Source organism: Salvelinus fontinalis, chromosome 24, assembly GCF_029448725.1.
Source record: "Salvelinus fontinalis isolate EN_2023a chromosome 24, ASM2944872v1, whole genome shotgun sequence".
Taxonomy (NCBI): domain Eukaryota; kingdom Metazoa; phylum Chordata; class Actinopteri; order Salmoniformes; family Salmonidae; genus Salvelinus; species Salvelinus fontinalis.
This window is the reverse complement of record NC_074688.1, coordinates 16,041,246-16,065,667: the sequence shown is the minus strand read 5'-3', so window position 1 is coordinate 16,065,667 and position 24,422 is coordinate 16,041,246. Positions and strand designations below refer to the sequence as shown.

At 44.1% G+C, this 24,422-nt stretch overlaps 2 protein-coding genes and 1 pseudogene across 7 annotated transcripts; 2 read left to right on the top strand and 1 right to left on the bottom strand.

Annotated features, from left to right (window-relative positions):
* Positions 1–47: 47 nt before the first annotated feature.
* Positions 48–10,453, bottom strand: LOC129821688 (serine--tRNA ligase, mitochondrial-like; annotated as a pseudogene).
* LOC129822020 (kelch-like protein 12) lies at positions 4,923–14,980 on the top strand. Of its 3 annotated transcripts, none has more exons than XM_055879860.1 (5): positions 4,923–7,181; positions 11,066–11,817; positions 11,922–12,000; positions 12,196–12,423; positions 12,602–14,980. In XM_055879860.1, exons 2-5 carry the CDS (start codon positions 11,631–11,633, stop codon positions 14,076–14,078), a joined length of 1,971 nt encoding a protein of 656 aa, XP_055735835.1. In that variant the 5' UTR covers positions 4,923–7,181; positions 11,066–11,630; the 3' UTR covers positions 14,079–14,980. The 3 variants fall into 3 exon arrangements, with proteins under 3 accessions (XP_055735835.1, XP_055735836.1, XP_055735834.1); XM_055879861.1 differs by lacking the exon at positions 4,923–7,181 and having other exon boundaries at positions 10,770–11,328; positions 11,664–11,817; XM_055879859.1 differs by lacking the exon at positions 4,923–7,181 and having other exon boundaries at positions 10,770–11,817.
* Positions 14,981–15,684: 704 nt separating this feature from the next.
* slc5a2 (solute carrier family 5 member 2) lies at positions 15,685–24,034 on the top strand. 4 transcript variants are annotated; one of them, XM_055879866.1, is made up of 16 exons: positions 15,685–15,802; positions 16,019–16,090; positions 17,471–17,575; positions 17,720–17,779; positions 17,869–17,973; positions 18,358–18,463; positions 19,021–19,101; positions 21,200–21,429; positions 21,684–21,819; positions 22,027–22,134; positions 22,265–22,415; positions 22,565–22,733; positions 23,040–23,255; positions 23,450–23,518; positions 23,570–23,585; positions 23,781–24,034. In XM_055879866.1, the coding sequence occupies exons 1-16, from the start codon at positions 15,692–15,694 to the stop codon at positions 23,993–23,995; spliced, it is 1,950 nt and encodes a 649-aa protein (XP_055735841.1). In that variant the 5' UTR covers positions 15,685–15,691; the 3' UTR covers positions 23,996–24,034. The 4 variants fall into 4 exon arrangements, with proteins under 4 accessions (XP_055735841.1, XP_055735839.1, XP_055735838.1 ...); XM_055879864.1 differs by having other exon boundaries at positions 23,450–23,585; XM_055879863.1 differs by lacking the exons at positions 15,685–15,802; positions 23,570–23,585 and having other exon boundaries at positions 16,061–16,090; positions 23,750–24,034.
* Positions 24,035–24,422: the final 388 nt, after the last annotated feature.

Genomic DNA, 24,422 nt, shown 5'->3' with positions numbered 1-24,422 from the left:
TTATTTTTTTATTTGACAAGTAGTGTACATTTCCATAATGTGTTATTATAGGAGTGTCTAGCACAATTAATTACACATTTAGAGTTGATGACAAGTAATGCCCAGTCTAATGGGCACAGCATTTTGTCCACATCTTTGCCTGTGTTTCCTGGCTATTGGATGGGGCACATTATACATTTGGGCTTCATTACCAATTCTATTCTAATCCATTTCCCAGCATTAAGGATAGGAACACAGTCATCACAGCTCTGTTTGGTGCCTCTTCACCCAGTAATTCCAATGTGCTAGTACTTCGAGGCAGTGGGCGTGAAGGACCCTGTGATCTCACTCCTGAACGATTAGCCTCTGACAGAGCAATCTGTTCAGCCACAGGCTCAGCACTGCACCTATGTGGGGCATAAACAGCGGCCCAATGAATGAAACCACCACATCTGAAAAACGTATTTGCCGTATCTTATGTTTATATGTTGTTTCTGAGTATATAATAAGCGTCTAGATTAGTTAGAGCGGAACTGTGCTCTCTGAAGGTAGCCTACTGTGTGGTTGCAGATCTGGAATTATTTAATGATGATCAACATGAGTGGTGAACAAAATATTCTGACCTTTTAATTGAATGCAGTTTTAATCTTTTGCAGACCAAAACAGGACAGTTTATGATAGTGTCATCGTGACACACATTCACAAACAGTATGACATGAATATATTTACATGGTAGAGCTACACAGAATAAGTAAACTTGTGGATGCAAAGACTTCAGTTGTTCTCTTGATGTACAGTTGAAGTCAGAAGTTGACATACACTTAGGTTGGAGTCATTAGAACTCGTTTTTCAACCACTCCACAAATGTCTTGTTAACAAACTATAGTTTTGGCAAGACGGTTAGGACATCTACTTTGTACATGACACAAGTAATTTTTCCAACAATTGTTTACAGACAGATCATTTCAATTATAATTCACTGTATCACAATTCCAGTGGGTCAGAAGTTTACATACACTAAGTTGACTGTGCCCTTAAACAGCTTGAAAATTCCATAAAATGATGTCATGACTTTAGAAGCTTCTGATGAACGATGTCAATTAGCCTGAGTCAATTGGAGGTGGACCCGTGGATGTATTTCAAGGCCTACCTTCAAACTCAGTGCCTTTTTGCTTGACATCATGGGAAAATCAAAAGAAATCAGCCAGGACCTCAGAAAAAAACATTGTAGACCTCCACAAGTCTGGTTCATCCTTGGGAGCAATTTCCAAACGCCTGAAGTTACCACGTTCATCTGTACAAACAACAGTACGCAAGTATAAACACCATGGGACCCCGCAGCCGTCATACCGCTCAGGAAGGAGAGTGTTCTGTCTCCTAGAGATGAACGTACTTTGGTGCGAAAAGTGCAAATCAATTCCAAAACAACAGCAAAGGACCTTGTGAAGATGCTGGAGGAAACAGGTACAAAAGTATCTATATACACAGTAAAACGAGTCCTATATCGACATAACCTGAAAGGCCGCTAAGCAAGGAAGAAGCCAGTGCTCCAAAAACGCCATAAAAAAGCCAGACTACGGTTTGCAACTGCACATGGGGAGAAAGATCGTACTTTTTGGAGAAATGTCCTCTGGTCTGATGAAACGAAAATAGAACTGTTTGGCCATAATGACCATCGTTATGTTTGGAGGAAAAAGGGGGATGCTTGCAAGCCGAAGAACACCATCCCAACCGTGAAGCACGGGGCTGGCAGCATCATGTTGTGGGGGTGCTTTGCTGCAGGTGGGACTGGTGCCCTTCACAAAATACATGGCATCATGAGGTAGGAAAGTGATGTGGATATATTGAAGCAACATCTCAAGACATCAGTCAGGAAGTTAAAGCTTGGTTGCAAATGGGTCTTCCAAATGGACAATGACCCCAAACATACCTCAATCCTATAGAACATTTTGTGGGAAGAACTGAAAAAGCGTGTGCGAGCAAGGAGGCCTACAAACCTGACTCAGTTATACCAGCTCTGTCAGGAGGAAATGGGCCAAAATTCACCCTTATTGTGGGAAGCTTGTGTGGAAGGCTACCCAAAACGTTTGACCCAAGTTAAACAATTTAAAGGCAATGCTACCAAATACTAATTGAGTGTATGTAAACTTCTGACCCACTGGGAATGTGATGAAAGAAATAAAAGCTGAAATAAATCATTCTCTCTGCTATTATTCTGACATTTCACATTCTTAAAATTAAGTAGTGATCTTAACTGACCTAAAACAGGGAATTTTTATGAGGATTAAATGTCAGGAATTGTGAAAAACTGAGTTTAAATGAATTTTGCTAAGGTGTATGTAGACTTCCCACTTCAACTGTAGATGGAAAGGCTTCAGTTGTTCTCCTGATGTAAGTGTGTTGGTGCATGATGTCATCTGGGCTTTGGGACAGGGCGGGGCATGCGATTGGGCTGGTTTGGTCCCATGTATTTCAAAAGGAGTGTATTTTGGCTTTTCAATCACCTCCATCCCCGGGTAGGGCTGCGAGGCACAAGGCACACACATTGTCCCTTCCTGAAAATGGACATGTGAGTGAGATATAGAGAGTAACAAAGATACATTCCATGTTATCAGAGACACTTCTTTTCATGATGGGTGAATGTATTCATCAAAGTATTGGGAATACAGTAGGTGTTCTATCTTACCATGGTCTGATGAGTCTCCAGTATAGCAATGGTAGTATGAGGAATAGCACACGCTGTGGCATTCACCTGGAGTAGGACGCAAAGAATGGTGATTATTGTAACCTTCAAACGCTTAGAAAATGTTTAATCTCTTCTTGTGCAATCTATTACAGAAAAACGGAATCTCACAACATAAATAATGTACTGGCCCCTTCCTGGTCTCACCGTATGAGCGTAGTGTAGTCTACCATCCTCCCGCTCATATAGGATATTTAGGCGTCTGCTTTGGTAGTCTGTACAGTTAGACCCGCTGGAGATCTAAGGCAAGCCAATGGAGAAACAAAAACATCAAGCCTGGATGACAAAAACGACACGAGTGCGACACTACCATTCAAAAGTTTGGGGTCACTTAGAAATGTCCTTGTTTTTGAAAGAAAATCTATTTTTTGTCAATTAAAATGACATCAAATTGATAAAAAATACAGTGTAGGCATTGTTAATGTTGTAAATGACTATTGTAGCTGGAAACGGCAGATTGTTAATGGAATATCTACATAGGCGTACGGAGAGTTGCAAAGAAAAAGTAATATCTCAGACTGGCGAATAAAAAGAAAAGATTAAGATAGGCAAAAGAACACAGACACTGAACAGAGGAACTCTGCCTAGAAGGCCAGCATCCCGGAGTCACCTCTTCACTGTTGACGTCGAGACTGGTGTTTTGCAGCTACTATTTAATGAAGCTGCCAGTTGAGGACTTGTGAGGCGTCTGTTTCTCAAACTAGACACTCTAATGTACTTGTCCTCTTGCTCAGTTGTGCCCCGGGGCCTCCCACTCATCTTTCTATTCTGGTTAGAGACAGTTTGCGCTGTTCTGTGAAGGGAGTAGTACACAGCATTGTACAAGATCTTCAGTTTCTTGGCAATTTCTCGCATGGAATAGCCTTCATTTCTCAGAACAAGAATAGACTGACGAGTTTCAGAAGGAAGGTCTTTGTTTCTGGCCATTTTGAGCCTGTAATCGAACCCACAAATGCTGATGCTCCAGATACTCAACTAGTCTAAAGAAGGCCAGTTTTATTGCTTCTTTAATCAGAACAACAGTTTTCAGCTGTGCTAACATAATTGCAAAAGGGTTTTCTAATCATCAATTAGCCTTTTAAAATGATAAACTTGGATTAGCTAACAACATGCCATTGGAACACAGGAGTGATGGTTGCTGATAATGGGTCTCTGTACGCCTATGTAGATATTCCATAAAAAATCTGTCGTTTCCAGTTACAACAGTCATTTACAACATTAATAATGTCTACACTGTATTTCTGATCAATTTGATATAATTAAAAAAAAGAAAAAAAAGAAATGTCCTTGTTTTTGAAAGAAAAGCAATTTTAAGTGACCCCAAACGTTTGAATGGTAGTGTAAATGTAAATATATGGCTATGGTGTGTAAAAATGTCAAAATACACTGTACAATGCAACTCAAAGCATACGCTATGCATCTATCCAGCAGCATTGAGTGTGTGCAGAGAGCCAGAGAGGAGCACTGACCTATAGTGGAGCTCCAGGGAGGAGATCTCCTTCTGCAGGGACAGGAACTCCTCCAGCATCTATCTGAGAGCTCTCCTCCACAGTCTCATCCGCAGTCACACCAAACATCTCCACCTGGACAGACACACAAGCAGAGGATGAGGACACAAGGATACTTTAACATCACTCATCAAATATGGCGGACGACTTGGTCCTTGGTTGATTCTAAAAGATTTGGCTTTGTTTCCCGTTACCTTGTTGAAGTGATGTACTATGTAAAGGCCCCAAGTCTCTCTGCCTGTGTCCGTCTCAGCCCTGTAACATGTGCTACTGCACACAGACCTACAATGGAAAAATCTGACCATTCATCTCCAATAAAAACACATATACACTTGTATGTTACACTGGGTTGTCAGCAAATCAAACCTATTACACAGAAAGTGCCTCACCTGACAGGAAGGTTCTTCCAGTTAACAGCATGGTCCATAAAATAACCTAGAAGAGAAAAGGAAACTTTGTTGATACAGCGACAACTGCACACTAGTATATCACTACTAGTCATTCTGTTTTTTCCATGGCCTGTCCATTCCCACCCACACAGATGACCTCACCCCACGACCTCCCCATCGCAGCCTAACTCATGGCCTCACCTGCTACGCCCACCTCCCCCGTGCCAGCCAGGTTGAGGTCAGGGAAGCAGGCAGGGTCCAGAGAGTACACCTGAGACCTGTGGGCATGAGGCTGCATTTCACAACCCTCCTGTATGTATGAGAGAGGAAGATTGAGAGAGAGCCAGAGAAGGAAAGAGAAAAAGAAAGAGAGAACGTGTCAGTTTGGAGAAATGTTACTTGTGAAATCTGGCTCACTACTAGGTACACACATCTCTGACTGCTTCACTCTCTTTTTCCAGTTTGAATATTGTTATGCATGCATGTCTGCCGTGCATACTGTAGTGTAAATGAAGGATAGAGTCAGATACTCACAAATACAGCCCCATTCAGCATGTCTGGCACAACCATTGGTATAAACCCCTGAGAGAGATGGAAAAAAATGATTTTCTTTCAAAGTAGGGAGACATTTATTTATTCATCACTGCTACAGTTGTTATGATGTATATAGTGCTATTTCAATTTGCTGTTTTTTTATTACCATTTTCATTATTTTATTTCACATAGTCCTGCATGTTGGAGCTCAGCGCAACTAAGATGTTCTCTGTACCCTGCAATCACACCTGCAACCCTGTACATGTGAGTATTAAAAACACTCTGAATCTGAAATGATAATCACACATTTTGAAGATATATTCAGCCACATTCTCCCTAATACCCTCTGTTCGACTGTGTTATCTTACACACGCTGCAGTGTTTCCAAGGCGAAGTTCTATAAAGCAGACTGGAGTCTGGCCCCCGCTTCCCTTAGATAGTATGACCTGAGACATGGGCAAGATGCCTGCAGAGAGAAGATCAGCGTAAACCACATGAGATGGTGTAATGGGAATATTCAAGGTGCAGGTTGATGGTCACTAAGATTGCAGCTGAATGTTATGAATTACTTGATAATGATTGATGACCCTAGGCTGGAGGTACAGGGACAGAGGACACTGATTATTATTGTATTGTGTGAAACAGTGTGATTCTGTAGCAGTTGTCACTGCCTTTTGTTTTCACTTCATACAAGCCTCTCAGGCTGGTGTATACAGAACAGTTACAGTATCTACTTATTAGGTTATAAGGACCTTCTCAGAGCAGACCAGTAAGACATTTTCTCTGCTTCTGTGCTGGAGGTGTCTCCCTGTTCCAACTGGTAATAAACCAGATAGATTGACTTTACCAACAACTGCTCTCATTTTTGTTCACCTGGAAATTATAGAGGGTGAGTCGGTAACTACGATTTCAAAAAAGATAAGACAATCGAGGGGAAATGAGAAACAAAATATTGTCAATCTTTGAATCTAACTAAGACCCTGGCGACCTGCTGTAGAAATGTTTTATTCTAGACATAGAAAGAACTCAAACAATATTAAGCACCCGGTTACTAATGACAAGCCCAAGGCTACATATTGTTAACAACAACACCAGAGGATAACGCTGGTGAGCTCCTGTTTGGCTGCACTGTTGATGAGGTTTATTTATGCGTTTACCTGTAGGACTTTGGCAAGAACACTGGGACTGGAGGATCATGTGATGTGTGTGTGAAGAAGAAGAAAATTAGATATAAAGAGAAACATCTGGAGAGAAAAAAAAGAATCGTATTCTTTCTATTCAGCCTTGATGTTAAATGAAAATACCATAAGGTCACAGCAGGCAAGACAGAACATACAGTACATTAGCTAGGGCTTTCTTGTTATTCTGATCCCGTGAAGAGAAGGAAAATGTTGATCACAATAATCCCACAAAAGAATATCTCATCATAACATGAAAACAATGTTTCGAAGCACCGTTATTGGCATCATTGTCAATATATCAACTGACCACAAGAGCCCGAACTCTGTGACTTTTCACTTTCTTCTGCTCCTCCAGCTGTGAGACTTCCTCACGCACCACCTCAAGTTGCTGCCAGACACACACTTACATCAGAAACACACCACTGACGAAGGCCTATAGAGACCAGGCAATGTGCTTGATACAAATGCAGTAGCCTACACCGCCACATCCAGGGAGGCTGTATTCTAGGGTGACCAGACGTCCTCGTTTTCCGGGGACAGTCCCCAGCTGGAGCTGTCCCCGGACATGGCCCCGTTTTTAACTGTGCGTTAAAAACAGATCCCAAAGTGAAATATTTTACTTGACAAGAAAGACCGGGCAGCAGAGCCTACCGGTTGACGTCTCAAACGCGTTGTGCTTGTTTTGTCCAGCAGAGGGCGCTGCTCGCTATAGCAGCTTCATTCACTCTTCTTCTACTAACTACTTGCTCGCGATAGTTTTAGAGAAAACTGCCGTGGAAAACTCGGCCAGAAGCTAGCAAGTATCAAGTGAATCCACAACATCACCAGAAATGTATTTTCAAGCCAGGTAAATTACAATCGTTTGAGATACTAGCTAGTGATGTTATGTCACAATTTATTATATAGATAGATGATCTGCTCTATAAGGATTTAAATAGGTTATGCTAGCTAACGTTAGCTATGTAGACCAAGTTATCTAGCTAAGTTAGCTAGCTACTGTTATGGTAGTTAGGTTAAAAAAATTTCACATGTAAACATGCAGTGGACGGGCTATTTTGAAAATATGATTATATTAAATGAATGTACAATTAATTCTGAGAATATTTTTGTAGATTACAATTTTAATGGTTTGGCATTATAATAAGTAGTGTGAAAATATATTTAGAAATGTTCATGGATAACATTAGTAGTGGAGAGGAAGGAGAGGCAGAAGACTGGATAGGAAGAATAGTGAAGGAGACAGAGGAGGAAAGGTAAAGATATGGTTACAAGAGCCTGCCAATTTATTATTCCAAACAATGTTTTTGAGATAAAATACAAAAATGAGGCAAGCAATGGGAATCTGTTAACAAAAGTATTTTATCTAATAGTATGCTATTTATTAATACAGATTGGAGAGGAAGGAGAAGGAAAAATTAAGGGAGTAAAAAGAGTGAAGCAAGGAGAGTGTAGAAGAGTGAGGTGGAAAGGTGAGGAGAAGGAAAGGAAGACGAGTGCAGAAAAGAGGAGGAGAAAGATTGGAGGAGAGTAAGAAGAGTGACACAAGGAGAGTGAAGAAGAACAGACAGAGGAGATACAATGACTCTTTCCAAGAAATGGAAATGCACTTTTAATGAAAAACATGAGAGAATTTCCATTTATACGCTCAGGTCAAGACGATAGAATTGTTCACTGCACCCTTTGTAATTCCTCTCTTTCAATTGGCAGCCGGGGAAGAACGGCAGTGGTAGAACATCAGTAGACGAAAAAGCATAAAGCCTCTCTGATTGACCGTGTTGGCCCTCTGTCACCACATTCTTCAAGAAGGTAGAGCCTTCCCAAGAAGAATATGGTTTAGCTGTGCAGGAGGGTGTCTTTGCATACCACACTATGTGACCCAATCATAGTTACATATCTATAGACTGCACAGCACAACTGACACGGAAGCTTTGTGAGCCAAAGTTTACATGTGCTAGAACAAAATGTGACGCCATAGTGAGTAACGTGTTAGCAACATGTGCTAGGACAAAATGTGACGCCATAGTGAGTAACGTGTTAGCACCATGGGCAACTACTTTGGTAACACAGGACCTACACCAGGTTGAATTTGTGTCCCTGGCCATTGATGCGTCCAATCATGGACATGTAAAGCTGCTGCCTATAGTAGTCAGATATGTAAGATATATGATGGCAGCACATCTATGGAAACAAAACTGCTTGATTTTGTTGAATTGAATGGAGAAAATTGCAGCTGAGGTCCTGGTGGTCATCCAAAAATGTAACCTGGAATACATTCTCTGCCGACAACACAAATACCAACTTTGGAGGACTGAATAGGCTGGGGAGGGTCAATGTCCATACCAAAATTAAAAACGCTCTGCAGCGTGAGGTGATTGGCTTAGGTTGTCCTGCCCACATCATTCATAACATGGCCAGAACATCTTTGGATATGATGTTGAGTACCCGCTCACAAAGATATTTGGATATGTTCATATTTTCACCGTCAGAGTAGAAAGACTGAAGGGCTTTTGTGAGTTTGTTGGCCAGGAGTACCATAACATTTTAGTACACAGCCATGTTCGCTGGATGTCCATGCTCCCTGCTCTAGAAAGAGTGCTGAAAATGTATGTGCCATTGAAATCCTTTTTTATTTCTGAAGACAAAAGCCCTGTTGTCCTGTGAACAATGTTCGAAGATCCACTGACTGAACTTTGGCTGGCCTTTGTCCATGGAAACTTGACCGAATTCAGTGACACGATCAAGATGCTTGGAGGGCAGGACCACTGTGCTGTGGAGTCCGCTGCAATTCTGAGAAACGTTGAAGCAAAATTCACTGCAAGACGTGATGACAACTTCATTCCAGTTTTGGTCAGAGGACTTCTGAGAGAGCTAGAGGAAAATGGAGCCATGTCTAAAGAGAGCTTTCTCAAAACATCACAATCATTCTTCACTATAGCTGTGAACTACTTGCAAGCATGGGGAAAGCACACAGATAATCTAAAAGATTTACATTGTCTCCTTTTAAAAAGGCAACCTCTACGTGAAGAGATCCAGAAGGCAGCAGGCACACTGCAGGAAAAATGCCCCAATGTGACCATCAATGAGGATGCATTGTGTGACGAGGTTACTGGCCTGAAAGAGTTCCTAAAGGGGGATCGCTTGAAGAATGGAAAACATCTGAGACACCGCTTAGTCAGAGATGGAGCATGGTGGTTACCCACTTCAAAGAGAATGACATCCCACACACTAACCTGGCTAGATTAGTGTCTGTTGTCATTTACTTCCAGGTAAGCACTGCACCAGTCGAGAGAGTGTTCTCCCAAATTAATGATCTATGGACAGCAGTAAGAAATAGGTTCACTGTTCCTACCATCAAGGCCATGCTTATTGTGAAGACGAACTTCAACCTCCCCTGCCAGGAGTTCATGGAGAAGCTGGCCAAAGACAGAGCAATCCTGAAGAAAATACCTTCTTCTGAGAAATATACAGATTAGGTTGGTATAAGTATATTATGTAGTTACCAATCTCATCAGCATCTTATTTCTTTATTATGTTAAGTATTTCACATATACTATTGTCTGTTTTTTCAATTTTGCTCATGTTCTCTTCTGCTCTTATTCTACCAAGACCACTGAATGGCTGTTCAGATTGCACAGTTCTGTCTTGTCTGTAGTGTTTCTGTAATATAGTTGTTTTCTCTATCACAGGGTGCCTGTTAGACTAAATACATGAAACCGGAATTGTCCCCCTTTATATTTCATAGATAATAACATTGGATATTTAAATTATATATTGACCTGCCGAACTGGAAATGTCCCCGGTTTTCATTTTAGAAATCTGGTCACCTTACTGTATTCGTAAGAATGTATTTCAAGGCAACTGACAGACAGAGCATATGAAAGCACAGAGGCAATCTCTCTTGCACATCAAAGACACTTCAATGACTTGATGGTCAAGAGAGCATGCAAAGCGCATGTAACTATGCTACATCTACAGTATTCAACATGGTGAGATGAGATATACAGAAACGCTTACAATCTCCCTGACATCTTCTCCCCGTAGATCCCCTTTCCGAGTCTCCACATTGGCAATGATTTTGTCAGTCTTCTCGCGGATATGTTCGTACAGACTACTGCGCATCTCATGTGTGGAGCGGCTGGGGGTAAATACTTTCGTTCCCTGCCCCTGCCTTGTAAAGCGTTTTGAAACTGGTTTTAAGACGTTCTATGTGCAAAGCCGGGTAACCATGCCAATGCAAGTCGCCATGTTTCAATGCGGAAGTAGGTTGGTAAATAGAGGTGGAACTAAATAAGACAACCAATGAAATGACGGGACCTGAAAATGATATGAGCAAAATCTGTAACAAATGTAATGTTTAGAAAGTAGAAAACAAAATATCGCTTAAATTTGCTTTAGTTATAAAATAAGGCGCACAAATGAGTCCAAAACAAAACGTCACATCCGTGCACCGGTTCAAAGGCTAACCAATGAGACTAGCGGAACTATTGCATTGCGGTAATGCAGTTGGGACAGGGGGAAAAGTGAATTGTGCGGCCGACAATAGTCAGGCAGGTCCTGGGGCAATACAACCAGTTTTTCATATTTTTAACAACTGCAATGCGTTTGAGATGTTTGTATTTCTTGCCATTTTTTACTGATTCCCCGGATAAGACAGAAAGGGGTGCTTTGGCGGATGTTTTTTAGAGAGCTGCATTCAGCAGTTGCTAACTAACGTTAGCTAGCCGCCGCCAGGCGGTCTGTTGTTATAGCCTGCATGGTGGTTTTGAGAACCATGAGCCGTGCTGCACCCCACACTGGAGGCCGTACTCACCCAGACCAGGACAGGCGGATCGGAGGGTGGGACACACGGAATGCAACTGTCAGCTTTCCTTATTGACTGACTACAGACAATCGGGCTTAAAGGTGAAGCTACTAACTGTCTGGCCCCTGGTAACATCCACACAATCGGAGCCCAGGACAGGAGAACGAAGCAGGGTAGTCTCCCTTGAATCAAGGTAAAGTCATTTTGTGTCACTATTCCTGAATGTACCCTGTTGATTTTCTCAATAAGAGGGAGCACTAGGGAATGCTGCCTTTGAGAGCTTTGCAAGACATTCATTCAGCCTGTAGCTTAGTGTTGGATACGATTCATAAAGGGCTTTGAAGTTTAGCTTGACCATGATCCTCTAATTACTCTTAAATAGATTACTAACATCTATCTACATCAAATCATAATTATAACTGGCCACCATCTTGTGTATCTGGCTCCTTGAGACAGAAATAATGTTTTTTGTTGTTAAAGGTTCCTGATATTCCTATGTATATTATGTTGACGCTTGACTATCTTCAGATGAGTGCAGTCCGTGGCGGAACGATCACCTGGCGGCCACAGCCCTGGCAGGACGGGGACGGTGGGGGCGGGGAGCCCCTCTCGGACAGCGACTCCGAAGAAGAGGACTTTCCCGACGACAGCACCACTCCTTTAGGAGACTACGTCACACATGGTCCGGTGGAATGGGAACATCCAAATGAATGCATCACTCATGTGCTGCCTATATCATATAAGTCTCTTTCTATCTCCTCACTCTTTACTTCTTATCTCCGTCAGGGTTGAAGCAGCTACTGGATGCTCAGCAGTTGTGTGACGTCACTCTGTTAGTGGAGGGGAAGAGGTTTATGTGTCACAGGTAGGGTCAATGATCTAATCTCAATTCTAGTTTACTACAGACATTCAGACATTCCTTTGTGTGTAGCAACATGCACTATGTGACACATACTCGGATGCCTGCTGCCGTTTCAGTACTCCAGTGTCCTGCAGTTCATTGTAGTCACACCCTATCTCACCCTTATGTGAATGACGTTGTGCTTCTGCCTCTCTTCAGAATCCTCTTGGCAGCCGTCAGCCCGTATTTCCGTGCCATGTTCACTAGCCCGTTGGTGGAGTCCCGTCTCACTGAGATCCGATTGGAGGAGGTGACGCCGTCAGTCATGGAGACCGTCATCCAGTTCGTCTACACTGGGGAGGCAGGGCTCTGCTTGGACACGGCCGAAGACCTGTTTGTGGCGGCCAATCGGCTTCAAGTGATGCCTCTGCAGGATCTGTGCTCCAGGTAACTATATAGTCAGTGCTGCCTGACACAGATACGTTGTCTTTTCCCCGGTCCAGAATGCTGCTGATACTCTTAAGCCGGTGCAGTTCAGTAACTGACACAGAGTTTTGATAGAATTTTTAAAAGCCATCTTTTATTGTCTGGTTTTCCATCCTCAAACATCTGTGTGTGTCCGTAGGTTCCTGTTTGAACACCTGTCTGTGGACAACTGCCTGGGCATGTACTCTTTGGCCCGCTCCCACCACGACCAGCTGCTCCTGAGGGCCTCTCTGAGGCTGGTGGCCCAGCACTTCCCCCGCGTGGCCCGCCAAAAGGACTTCCTTCTGCTGGACCCAGGCACCCTGGGCAGCCTGCTGGGATCTGACCGCCTGGGCGTAGACTCTGAGGCAGAGGTGTACGACGCTGCGCGCCGCTGGGCCGAGCACCAGCCCCTGGACCGTTACAGCCACATGCCGGCCCTGCTCCACCACCTCCGCCCCGGCTTGCTGTCCCTGGAGGAGAGCCGGCGGCTGAGCCAGGAGCTGGGCCCTGCGGCAGCCGGGGAGGGCCTGGGAGGCCCACTGAGGCCCCGGGAAGGCATGTTCGAGAAGAAGATTGTGTGTGTGGACCTGAAGCCGCGGGATGACGAGTTGTTGAACGAGAGGGACTTCACTGTGGACTGCTTCGACCCACGTACAGGGAAATGGGAGAAGCTGGCTGCCCTGGGCTCTCTGCTGTGCCCAGGTTGCACGGCCATCGGGGGGCGGCTGTTCGTAGCGGGGGGCATCCTGCGGGGGGGCACGGTGTCCACGGAGGTTCATGAGTATGACTCTGTGTTGGATCGCTGGCAGGAGCGGTCGCCCATGGTGCAGCCCCGAGCCATGCTGGGTCTGCTGGGCTGTGGGGAGTCACTCTACGCCCTGGGGGGCTGCAACAGAGGAGCCATGCTGGACTCCTGTGAGATCATGGACCTGGCCTCTCTCCAGTGGGGCCCCGGGCCCCGCCTGCCCCTGCCGCTGCGCTCCTTTGCCTGTGCCACCCTGCGCGGCCGCATTTACCTTTTGGGCGGCACCACACTGGAGCAGAACCGGGCTGTGGTGCACGCTGGCGTGCTAATCTACCACACCCTGACTGACTCATGGACCCGTGTGGGACTGGACTCTGGCGCCACCTGCCTGGCTGGAGGGGTGGCGGTGCGGGGAGGGGTCTGTGCCATCGGAGGCTACATGAGGGACGCCACAAAGTTTATAGATGGAAACTATACCCATCTGGAACCTCTCGACGCCACGGGGCGGGTGCTGTTCTTCAGGGAGGGCCGGGGCTCAGGAGTGGAGCGGGAGGTGACGGGGGCGGTGGTGGCAGAGAGGAGCGGGGGGAGCGACCGAGCCCCTAGTCCGGTGGTTTTCCCAGGGCTGCCGAGGCGGATCGCTGCCGGGGGCGTGGCCAGGTGGAAACGCAGGATATACGTGCTGGGCGGGGAGAACGGCTCCCGTTTCTATGACAGTGTGTACTGTTGGAAGCCTGGCTGGCGCAGCTGGGTCCAGAGACGGGAGAAACTACCCGGAGACACGGGGGGAGTCAGCCAGTTCGGCTGTACCACCCTCAAGTTCCCCAAGAAACACATCCTGTCCCGGCTGAGACTGGCTCGGGAGGACCGCAATCCTGATGATGACTAGCCACAGCAGGACTAATGAGCTGTGGCTAAGACCAGCATTCATGGGGTTTCGATAATGAAATTAAATGTAATTAACTTTTAACACTTGAGACAGTGGGGGGAAGGGACTCGCATCTGAATGTAACCACCATATGCCACAAAAACGCTCAAGTCCTTCTCAAAAATGATTTGAATGTATTTAAATGGTTTGAAACTTGTCTGCCTGTTGAACACACATCCTCAGCCTTTGCCAATTTATAGGCCTATGCAGCCGTTAAATTCCTATGTTGTGAATGACTGGCTGTGAATGTTTGGCAGGGCTTACATTTGTTTATTGAAATTTGATGAGGCGTTTTCATTTTTTATTTCTGCCTTTTCTATCCCAAACTTTCTGAAATTCACCAAAGGATCCCACTTTCATGTAACTTTAATATTTCACTATCCAGTGATTCCAGGGCCATGTTTATTAGGCACCAAACAGAAGAAAATTAGCTGAAACGGGGAAGGACCACCTACCTGGACTTGTCCAATAACCTATACATTCATTTTTGGTTTGCATTGCAACATTTCTGATTGAGAGGGGGTCAAATACTTATTTCCCTCATTAAAATGCAAATCAATTTATAACATTTTTTACATGTGTTTTTCTGGATTTGTTTGTTATTCTGTCTCTCACTGTTCAAATAAACCTACCATTAAAATTATAGACTGATCATTCCTTTGTCAGTGGGCAAATGTACAAAATCAGCAGGGGATCAAATACTTTTTTCCCTCACTGTAACAACAAGGGATACCCCCCAATACCTCATAAGAAAAACATCACCTCACTGATGTAATCTGATTTAAGTTTTTGAACTGAAAGACAAATTGATAATTTGATGACAGTTATTCTATCAAATGATTAAAGGACATATTTGCTTAAGATTTTTGGCATTATTCTCCTGTTTTACAATGTTCCTCTGGGCTACGACAACAGGTCTGTTTGTCGTTCTGTCATTTTGTGTATGTTACTAAAAGAGAAGAAATCATTAACCCGAGTCACATTTAGAATGGACGGTCTTATAGTCACTCATGCACACATCTCGTACTCTCGCTCAACACATTTACAGCAGGGTCTTTGTAGTGGTGGGGGTGAAGCCTTTGGTCAGAGACTGATATGACAGCGGATGTAGTCCTTGTTCTTGCTTTAGGCACATTTTGGGTCACGGTAAACCAAATGTTAACACCTGTAACAATTGAATTAAGTTACCAATATAACAATTTTCACATGGAAGAGAAAATCAAGTTTGTTCGACATGTTACGATAGAAGGTTAGACTGAACTAACAGAGTTTTTTATTTATTTACTAGAACTAAACCATGTGTGTAAGTGAAGAGGCTATGCGTTAATTATTACTGTCATTAATAAACTCCTGAGTCAGTCTCTGTTTCTGGTGACCAAAGGTCTTACTGACCATCCACTCTGACCATTCTCTCATTTCCTTCACCTGGCCTTTGTCTTATCGAACGTTAGGGAGTGAGCCCTCTATTTAATAGACACTTGTTATCATTATCCTTTCCTCCAAGTCTTGGACTGATATCCCTTTGGTTTGACATTATTAGGGCCGTTGACGCCGTTCTTCATTTTTGTTGAGAAATGGAGAATTCCACGTCTGAGACCACACCGACGACGAGGACCATTAATAATCTAGCTGATATCTTGGTCATAATCGGCTACTTCATTCTGGTCATTGGCGTAGGCGTCTGGGTTAGTAGTTACACCTATCTGTATATCTGTCTGTAGCCTACATAGTTTTAAGTTATACATTACTCTTTCCATGTATAATTTATCATAATGATGTTATGTCAAACTGGGTATTTGTATAGGTTATATTCCACTTATTGACATGTACAATACAGTAGAGTATGTCATGAGGTAAACCACTGCTTAGGGCTTACATCCAGTGAATGTCCTGTCTTCCAGTCTATGTTCCGGACCAACCGTGGAACTGTGGGAGGCTACTTTTTGGCAGGACGGACCATGACATGGTGGCCAGTGAGTTCAACTTGACCTTTAACCCCTTTGACAACTCTTGTATTTTAACTAACCCGTTGGGTCTCTGCTTCCACTAGTTTTAGCTTCCAGTCACCTTTCCTGTCTTGCCCAGTCCCATTGTGTACATTACAGCCTGTATGTGTGTTCAAGGACAATTCCACTCAAAAACTATCTTTTGGTATTTGTTTAATTAGTCCACTGTTGATACAGTCCCAATATGTTTTGCATGTCAAAAGTAAAGTTTCAAGATATAGGATTTTCCAGAAGCAAAGTGTCACATGCCACATCATGAGGATGTGTTTCTCCTTGAACAGTTCTCCCCCGTCTCTCTCTCTCTCTCCCTCAAATTCAAATTCAAGCTGCTTTATTGGCATGAAAAACATTGTGTCAATATTGCCAAAGCAACAATGTATACAATATACATTGTAATAAAATTATAAACAATGACAAATAATAATATAGAATGGCAGTAAATAATAATACAAAATTAAATATAAAAATAGTAACAATAAAATGGTAACAGTCAATAATCGAATGTAATGTAATAAAAAAATGAAACTATAACTAACTTATAACTAAATAACGGTCATCTTCACCATTACATCGGTACTACAACTACTATCATTACCACTACTACCACCACCACCATCATTAAACTGCTATCATTACCATTACCACCCATACCATTACTACTTGGAATGATAAACAACAATAATAATAGTAATAACAATAACAGTAATAACAATAACAGTCATAATGAGTAACAGTCATAATACTGCTTACTATGCAGTGTCCCTCAGGATATGGCAGGCAAATACATATTTGGCTGCAAGAGGAGCCATTGCTCCTTCGCACATGAGTATTTTTAGTTTTTCCTCTGGGTTTAATAAGTTAAAATTTGGAATAAATGTAGACCTTTCTGTGAATAATGAATCTCTTGGTGAGGAATATTTATCACAGTAAAGGAGAAAGTGCATCTCTGTTTCTACATCCCCTGTCGTGCAGTGACCACATACACGCTCCTCTTTGGGTAGCCATGTCTTTTTATGTCTGCCGGTTTCTATTGCCAATCGGTGGTCACTCAGCCTGTACTTGGTAAGGATCTGTCTCTGCTTCGTATCTCTGACAGAGTAGAGATATTCAGCCAATTCATATTCTCTGTTTAGGGTCAGATAGCAATTTAGTGGGCTTTGGGATTTTGTTTCGTTTTTCCAATGTTGTATATATGAGTCCTTTGATTGGTTCATGATTTTGTTTATTGGAATTCTTTCTTTTGAAGCAGTGCTGGTGTCAGCTTGGTTGGTGACTCTCTCTCTCTCTCTCTCTCTCTCTCTCTCTCTCTCTCTCTCTCTCTGTCTTTCTCTCTCTCTCTCTCTCTAGGTTGGAGCATCACTGTTTGCCAGTAATATTGGTAGTGGTCATTTTGTGGGCCTTGCTGGTACCGGAGCGGCCAGTGGAATTGCCGTGGGGGGTTTTGAGTGGAATGTAAGTATAATTTGCCCCCTTAAAATAAGTTATGACATGTTATTACAGAGTTTTGAGTACAATACACAGTGACAATACTTTGTAATATGTGCTGATCAGGAAATTGAGATTCTTCTGACATTGTAGCCCTCTTTCTCCACCCAGGCCTTGTTTATCGTGCTCCTATTGGGCTGGCTGTTTGTCCCCGTTTACCTCACAGCGGGGGTAAGTTACACAAGACCATTTATGCCAGCTAACATGCTGCAGAGATTTGTGTCCATTTGTCTGTAATTTCTGCATTTCTCGTTGCTTAGGTAATTACAATGCCTCAGTACCTGAAGAAGAGGTTTGGGGGGACCAGGATCAGTCTGTACCTCTCCGTCATTTCTCTGTTCCTCTACATCTTCACCAAAATCTCTGTGAGTCTAGGACAGGGCTCCCCAACCCTGTTCGTGGAGAGCTACCGTCCTGTAGGTTTTCGCTCCAACCCTAATCTAGCACAACTGATTCTAATTATTAGCTGGTTGATAAACTGAATCAGGTTAGTTACAACTGGGGTTGGAGCGAAAACCCAAAGGAGGGTGGCTCTCCAGGAACAAGGTTGGAGAGCCCTGGTTTAGGACAACACTATGGGGCACTGTTTGTAACATGCTATGAACGTCCCCCACAGTCCTTTATCATGACATTTTCTTCAATATTGATAGTATCTGTGGTATTGCTAAGACTCCTGAGTTCTGTATGTTTTATTGCGGTATAAACATACCCGTGGACCAGTCTGTCTGTCTCCTCATCGCTCTCTCCAGGTGGACATGTTCTCTGGGGCTGTGTTCATACAGCAGGCTCTAGGCTGGAACATCTATGTGGCTGTGATAGCCCTCCTCTCCATCACAGCTCTGTACACAGTCACAGGTAACATCTGTTTGATCAAATTATGCACAAAACGCTTTCATTACTTGTTGAAGAAAAGGCTGTCCGCGATTAAAGAGAGGTCATGTTTGGAAAAGATGACCCATAGGGAAAAAACAGGGCCTCAGGCATTTTGTCTGTTACCCTCAACCCAAAGAGGGTGTAGGGTCATCTAGAGGTGAATAGATAATCATTGTATTGTGTGTGTGTGTATCCGAGAGGAGTGTTTCCCAACTCCGAGTTTGGGAAACACTGTCCTAGATGATCTCAGTGGTTTGTTCATTAACTGGGTTATTGTTGTCTAGTCACTTTACCTCTATACATATCTACCTCTATCACTCCAGTATCCCTGTACATGTAAATATGGTATTGGAACTTATGCTTACTTATTTACTTTATTGTGCATTTAATATTTCTTATTCTACTTTCTTGTGTTTTCTTTCTAGTAATACATTGTTATTGATCATTGCATTGTTGTGTTTTGAGTTGTCAAGAAAGGCAATTCTCTGTACTTGACATTGAAACGTATTAATCTGTGGTGATCTGTTTTGCTTTACTAGGGGGCCTAGCTGCTCTGATGTACACAGACACCGTCCAGACATTTGTCATCATCGCTGGCGCTTTCAGCCTCACAGGTTTCGGTAAGTTCAGAGTCCTGTGTCCAGAGTGCCACACATTCCATCTTGTTGACTCCACTTGTTAATCATGACAGAGTAACAAGAAATTGAGACGTTTTCTTATCGGTGCTTAAATGTCCTTTTTGTTTATGCATTCCTGTGTATATACAGTGCATTCAGAAAGTATTCAGACCCCTTGACTTTGTCCACATTTTGTAACGTTACAGCCTTTTTCTAAAATGTATTAAGTCGTTTCCCCCCCCCCCCCCATTTACATAAGTATTCAGACCCTTTCCTCAGTACTTTGTTGAAGCACATTTGACAGCGATTACAGCCTTGAGTCTTCTTGGGTTTGACGCTACAAGCTTGGCACACCTGTATTTGGGTAGTTTCTCCCATTCTTCTCTGCAGATCCTCTCCAGGTCTGCCAGGTTGGATGGGGAGCGTCACTGCACAGCTATTTTCAGGTCTCTCCAGAGATGTTCGATCAGGTTCAAGTCCGGGCTCTGGCTGGGCCACTCAAGGACAGTCCGAGACCTGTCCCAAAGCCACTCCTGTGTTATCTTGGCTTATGGTCGTTGTCTTGTTGGAAGGTGAACCTCCACCCCAGTCTGAGGTCCTGAGCGCTCTGGAACAGGTTTTCATCAAGGATCTCTTTGTACTTTGTTCGTTCATCTTTCACTCGATCCTGACTAGTCTCCCAGTCCCTGCCGCTGAAAAACATCACCACAGCATAATGCTGCCACCACCATGCTTCACCGTAGGGATGGTGCCAGGTTTACTCCAGACATGATGCTTGGCATTCCAGCCAAAGAGTTCAATCTTGGTTTAATCAGACCAGAGAATCTTGTTTCTCATGGTCTGAGAGTCCTTTAGGTGCCTTTTGGCAAACAGCGAGCTGTCATGTGCCTTTTACTGAGGATTGGCTTCCGTCTGTCCACTCTATCATAAAGGCCTGATTGGTGGAGTGCTGCAGAGATGGTTGTACTTCTGGAACGTTTTCCCATCTCAGAGGAACTCTGGAGCTCTGTCAGAGTGACCATTGGGTTCTTGGTCACCTCCCTGACCAAGGCCCTTCTCCCCCGATTGCTCAGTTTGGCCAGGCGGCCAGCTCTAGGAAGAGTCTTGGTGGTTCCAAACGTCTTCCATTTAAGAATGATGGAGGCCACTGTGTTCTTGGGGACCTTCAATGCTGCAAAAATGTTTTAGTACAGTTCCCCAGATCTGTGCCTCGCCACAATCATGTCTCGGAACTCTACGGACATTTCCTTCGACCTCATGGCTTGGTTTTTGCTCTGATATGCACTGTCAACTGTAAGACCTTATATAGACAGGTGTGAGCCTTTCCAAATTATCTACAATCAATTGAATTTACCACAGGTGGACTCCAATCAAGTTGTAGACACATCTCAAGGATGATCAATGGAAACAGGATGCACCTGAGCTCAATTTCGAGTCTCGTAGCAAAGGGTCTGAATACTTATGTAAATAAGGTATTTCTGTTTTTTATTTAATCATTTGCAAAAATGTCTAAAAACCTGTTTTTCGCTTTGTCATTATGGGGTATTGTATGTAGATTGATGAGGAAAATATTTTATCTAATTCATTTTAGAATAAGGCTGTAACGTAACAAAATGTGGAAAAGGGAAAGGGTTCTGAATACTTTCTGAATGCACCGTGTACTAACTGATACCAATGATGTCATGTATTATGGGTACTGTACTTCCAAATGAAATACTGTACCATGTTTTGATTATGACTGCATTTAGTGTCTCAAAACACTATTTCAGTGGTCCACAATGTGACTTTTAAAATGTGTATTTTGTATTGTCATCTATTGCATCATTGTGAAGTGACACTTTAATAAATGTTTCTAACTCATGACTCAACTGGTCCTGTTCAATTAGCTGCCGTGTCTAGTGAATCTGTTAGTGCACCACTCACTCAGTCACTCCTTCATCCAACCTCCCTCTCTCATCCACCACCACCTTTAGTAAACCACTTCCTTGACCCAGCCTCACTGTAGACCCACTATAGATCTCCCTGTCCACTCGTCCTGATCTCTGCTCCCTATGTGACATTGTGTGTGTGTGTCCCTCTTCCTTTCTCATCCTGTCCTCAGCCTTCTTTGAGGTGGGGGGCTACAACGCTCTGCTGGAGAAGTACAAGTTAGCACTTCCTTCCACGTACCAGTCCCTGGAGCCCCAGCGCTACAACATCTCCCGCCAGTGCTTCACCCCCCGAGACGACGCCTTCCAGCTGCTCAGGGACCCCGTGACCGGGGACCTGCCCTGGCCGGGGGTCCTCTTTGGCATCGCCATCGTGGGCGGCTGGTATTGGTGCACCGACCAGGTAAATAAGCTCATAGGAACACAGTGGATGGAATTCATATGTGGGTTTATTTCACATTTAGTGTAGATGACCCATTCGAAACTGCACATTGCTGACAATCTAATTTGACATAATGTTGATGTCTGCTCTGCTCATTCTCTTGCTATGGTGAGAGATACTTAAATTTGATGGATGTGAAATAACATGGATCAGATGGGAAGATTAAATCGTCGGTTGAGTTGATCTGGGATCTTCCCCCATGTCTGTATTTATAGGTGATCGTGCAGCGCTGCCTGGCGGCACGCAGTCTGACCCATGTGAAGGCGGGCTGCATCATGTGTGGATACCTGAAACTGCTCCCCATGTTCCTTATGGTGTTCCCCGGAATGATCAGCCGCGTGCTCTTCCCAAGTGAGTTCCCAAAAATATGCCATCATAGGATTGACAGAGTTGAGTGGAGAGTTTCATGAACAGGGAAACTAGCACGCAGCAAAAGACTCAGTAAAAGACAGTTTGTTACACCTCTTTTACCCTGAATATGTGTGTGTGGTGTTCCCTCTCTTTTCCTCCTGTCATTATGGGCTCCATGGTAACAGCTTGTCTTCTCTCTGTTGACAGATGAGGTGGGTTGTGTGGTGCCAGAGGTGTGTAAGCAGGTGTGTGGGACGGAGGTGGGCTGCTCCAACATCGCCTACCCCAAACTGGTGGTCTCTGTCATGCCCAATGGTGAGAAGTCTCTTTCCTCTGCTGAACTAGTTGCTCAGATCTGGGTGACACTTTTACCGTATTACTTTTTTTTATTTTTAACACACACACAATTTGCCTCTCCCCCCCGTCTCCTCTCCCTCTCTCCCAGGTCTGAGGGGCCTGATGCTGGCGGTCATGCTGGCGGCCCTGATGAGCTCCCTGGCTTCCATCTTCAACAGCAGCAGTACCCTGTTCACCATGGACATCTGGACCCGCTTCAGACCGCAGGCCAGAGAGAGCGAGCTCATGGTCGTTGGCAGGTCTGGGCCTTTTTTCACTTGGTTTAAATGGGAAAACCTGGTTTAGGTAGAAAAGTTCAGCTGTCCCAGACCATTAGCTGGAGTAGGTCAACATAACATATGCTCCAATAAAATGTCTGCCTCTCACTGACTCCGTCTCTCCCTCTCAGAGTGTGGGTCCTCGTCATCGTAGCCGTCAGTATCTGCTGGATCCCTGTGGTCCAGGCGGCCCAGAGCGGTCAGCTGTTTGACTACATCCAATCAGTGACCAGCTACCTGGCCCCGCCTATCGCCTCAGTCTTCTTCCTGGCTGTGTTTGTGAAGAGGGTCAATGAGCAGGTGAGGTCAGAGGGTGTGTTGTGTTCTAGTTACATTGTTGTGAGAGACATAGGAAAAGCATTGGCAATGTAACCTATGAATGTGAGAGAGACATCTGGGCCCGTATTCACAAGGCATCTCAAGGTAGGACTGCCGATCTAGGATCAGGTCCCCCCCGTTCATATAACCTTATTCATTATGATCTGAAATGCTAAACTTTTTCTACATCAGCACTCTTACTCTGAGACTCTTTGTGAATACAGACATATACCACTGGAGGAATTTTTCCTTCCGTTTACTTTGGTACTACATTTTTATTTCTTTCAGGGGGCGTTTTGGGGCCTGATGGGGGGCCTAGCTATGGGGCTGTGCCGTATGGGGCCAGAGTTTTGGTTTGGCTCAGGCAGCTGCCTGTTCCCCTCAGACTGCCCCACTCTGGTTTGTGGGGTCCATTACCTCTACTTCGCTGTGCTGCTCTTCTTCTGCACCTCCATCCTGGTGCTGCTTGTCAGCTACTGTACACCGGCCATAGACGACATACATGTGAGTGCTCGTAGGCAGAATAGACAGTGTGCCTCAACATTCTGTTTTATCAAATGCCTGCATCCATTAGATATTATTAATGCAAGGGAATCTTACCCATTATAATGAGAATTTACTATAAACTCAGATGAATAAACCTATGGTGGTATATAATGCTCTGTGAGTGATTTCTGATAGAACTGCTCTTCTCCTAGCTCCACCGTCTTGTGTTCAGCCTCCGCCACTCCAAGGAAGAGAGGGATGACCTTGACTGGAAGCAGGAAGTGAAGGGGAGGATAGCACGCAGGGAGGCAGAGGAGAAAAGCAGAGACAAGTCTGAGGACAGCCCAGGTATGAGAACATACTTCCACTTCGGTGTCAACTCCCACCACTAGTCGTGCAGATCAAATCCATGATGCATTGTGGGTAAATTGGGACTGACTGATCTACGATTCGTTTATTTATTATGCGAGGGGATTTGTAGATTGTCTTGACTCGCCTGCAATGTATAACAGGTCCACAATCTTGTTTTATTTCCTTTGTTAGTGGATGCTGAACCCAAATCAGGTATCTGTCGTCTCATTGGCTGGTTCTGTGGCGTCAGTGGCGCTCAGGTCCCAGAGCTCACAGAGGAGGAGGTTACTGAGGCATCCAAAGAGCTGCCTGACATCAGTGAGGAGCCCTTCTGGAAGCATGTTGTTGATGCTAATGCCCTGGTTATGATGGCCGTGGCAGTCTTCCTGTGGGGTTACTATGCATGAGGGGGCTAGTGACCATTGATGAAGTGCACTTTTGGTCACTCTCACACTTTGTTTAATTCAGAATCTAGTATGTCATTCGATGGCCACACACACCTATTCATGAAAAATAAAGTCGTTCTGTGTAGCCCCTTTCTTGTAATATCATCGTTATGAAATTGGGTATAAGAAACAATCCACACTCCTGTGCTAAACCTGGACATTAGCACACATCTCTCCCCTCTAGACATATGCAATGGCCACTAGAGTCATGTAGAGGACAAATGGTTTGCAAATCATTTCTAATCTATAAATAAGCAAAAGTAAATCAATATGTTCAATAACCCCAACACAAGGGGTGGGCAATTCCAGTCCTCTGGGGCCTGATTGGTGTCCCAGCTAACACACCGGACTCCAATAATCACCTAATCATGATCTTCAGTTTAGAATG

Coding starts and splice junctions, on each gene's coding strand:
- slc5a2 (XM_055879864.1), top strand. CDS start 15,692: ATGGAGAATTCCACGTCTGAGACCACACCGACGACGAGGACCATTAAT. Junction 17,576..17,719: donor TGGGGGGTTTTGAGTGGAAT/GTAAGTATAATT, acceptor TTCTCCACCCAG/GCCTTGTTTATCGTGCTCCT. Junction 17,974..18,357: donor ACATCTTCACCAAAATCTCT/GTGAGTCTAGGA, acceptor CGCTCTCTCCAG/GTGGACATGTTCTCTGGGGC.
- LOC129822020 (XM_055879860.1), top strand. CDS start 11,631: ATGTATATTATGTTGACGCTTGACTATCTTCAGATGAGTGCAGTCCGT. Junction 11,818..11,921: donor AGGAGACTACGTCACACATG/GTCCGGTGGAAT, acceptor TATCTCCGTCAG/GGTTGAAGCAGCTACTGGAT. Junction 12,001..12,195: donor AAGAGGTTTATGTGTCACAG/GTAGGGTCAATG, acceptor GCCTCTCTTCAG/AATCCTCTTGGCAGCCGTCA.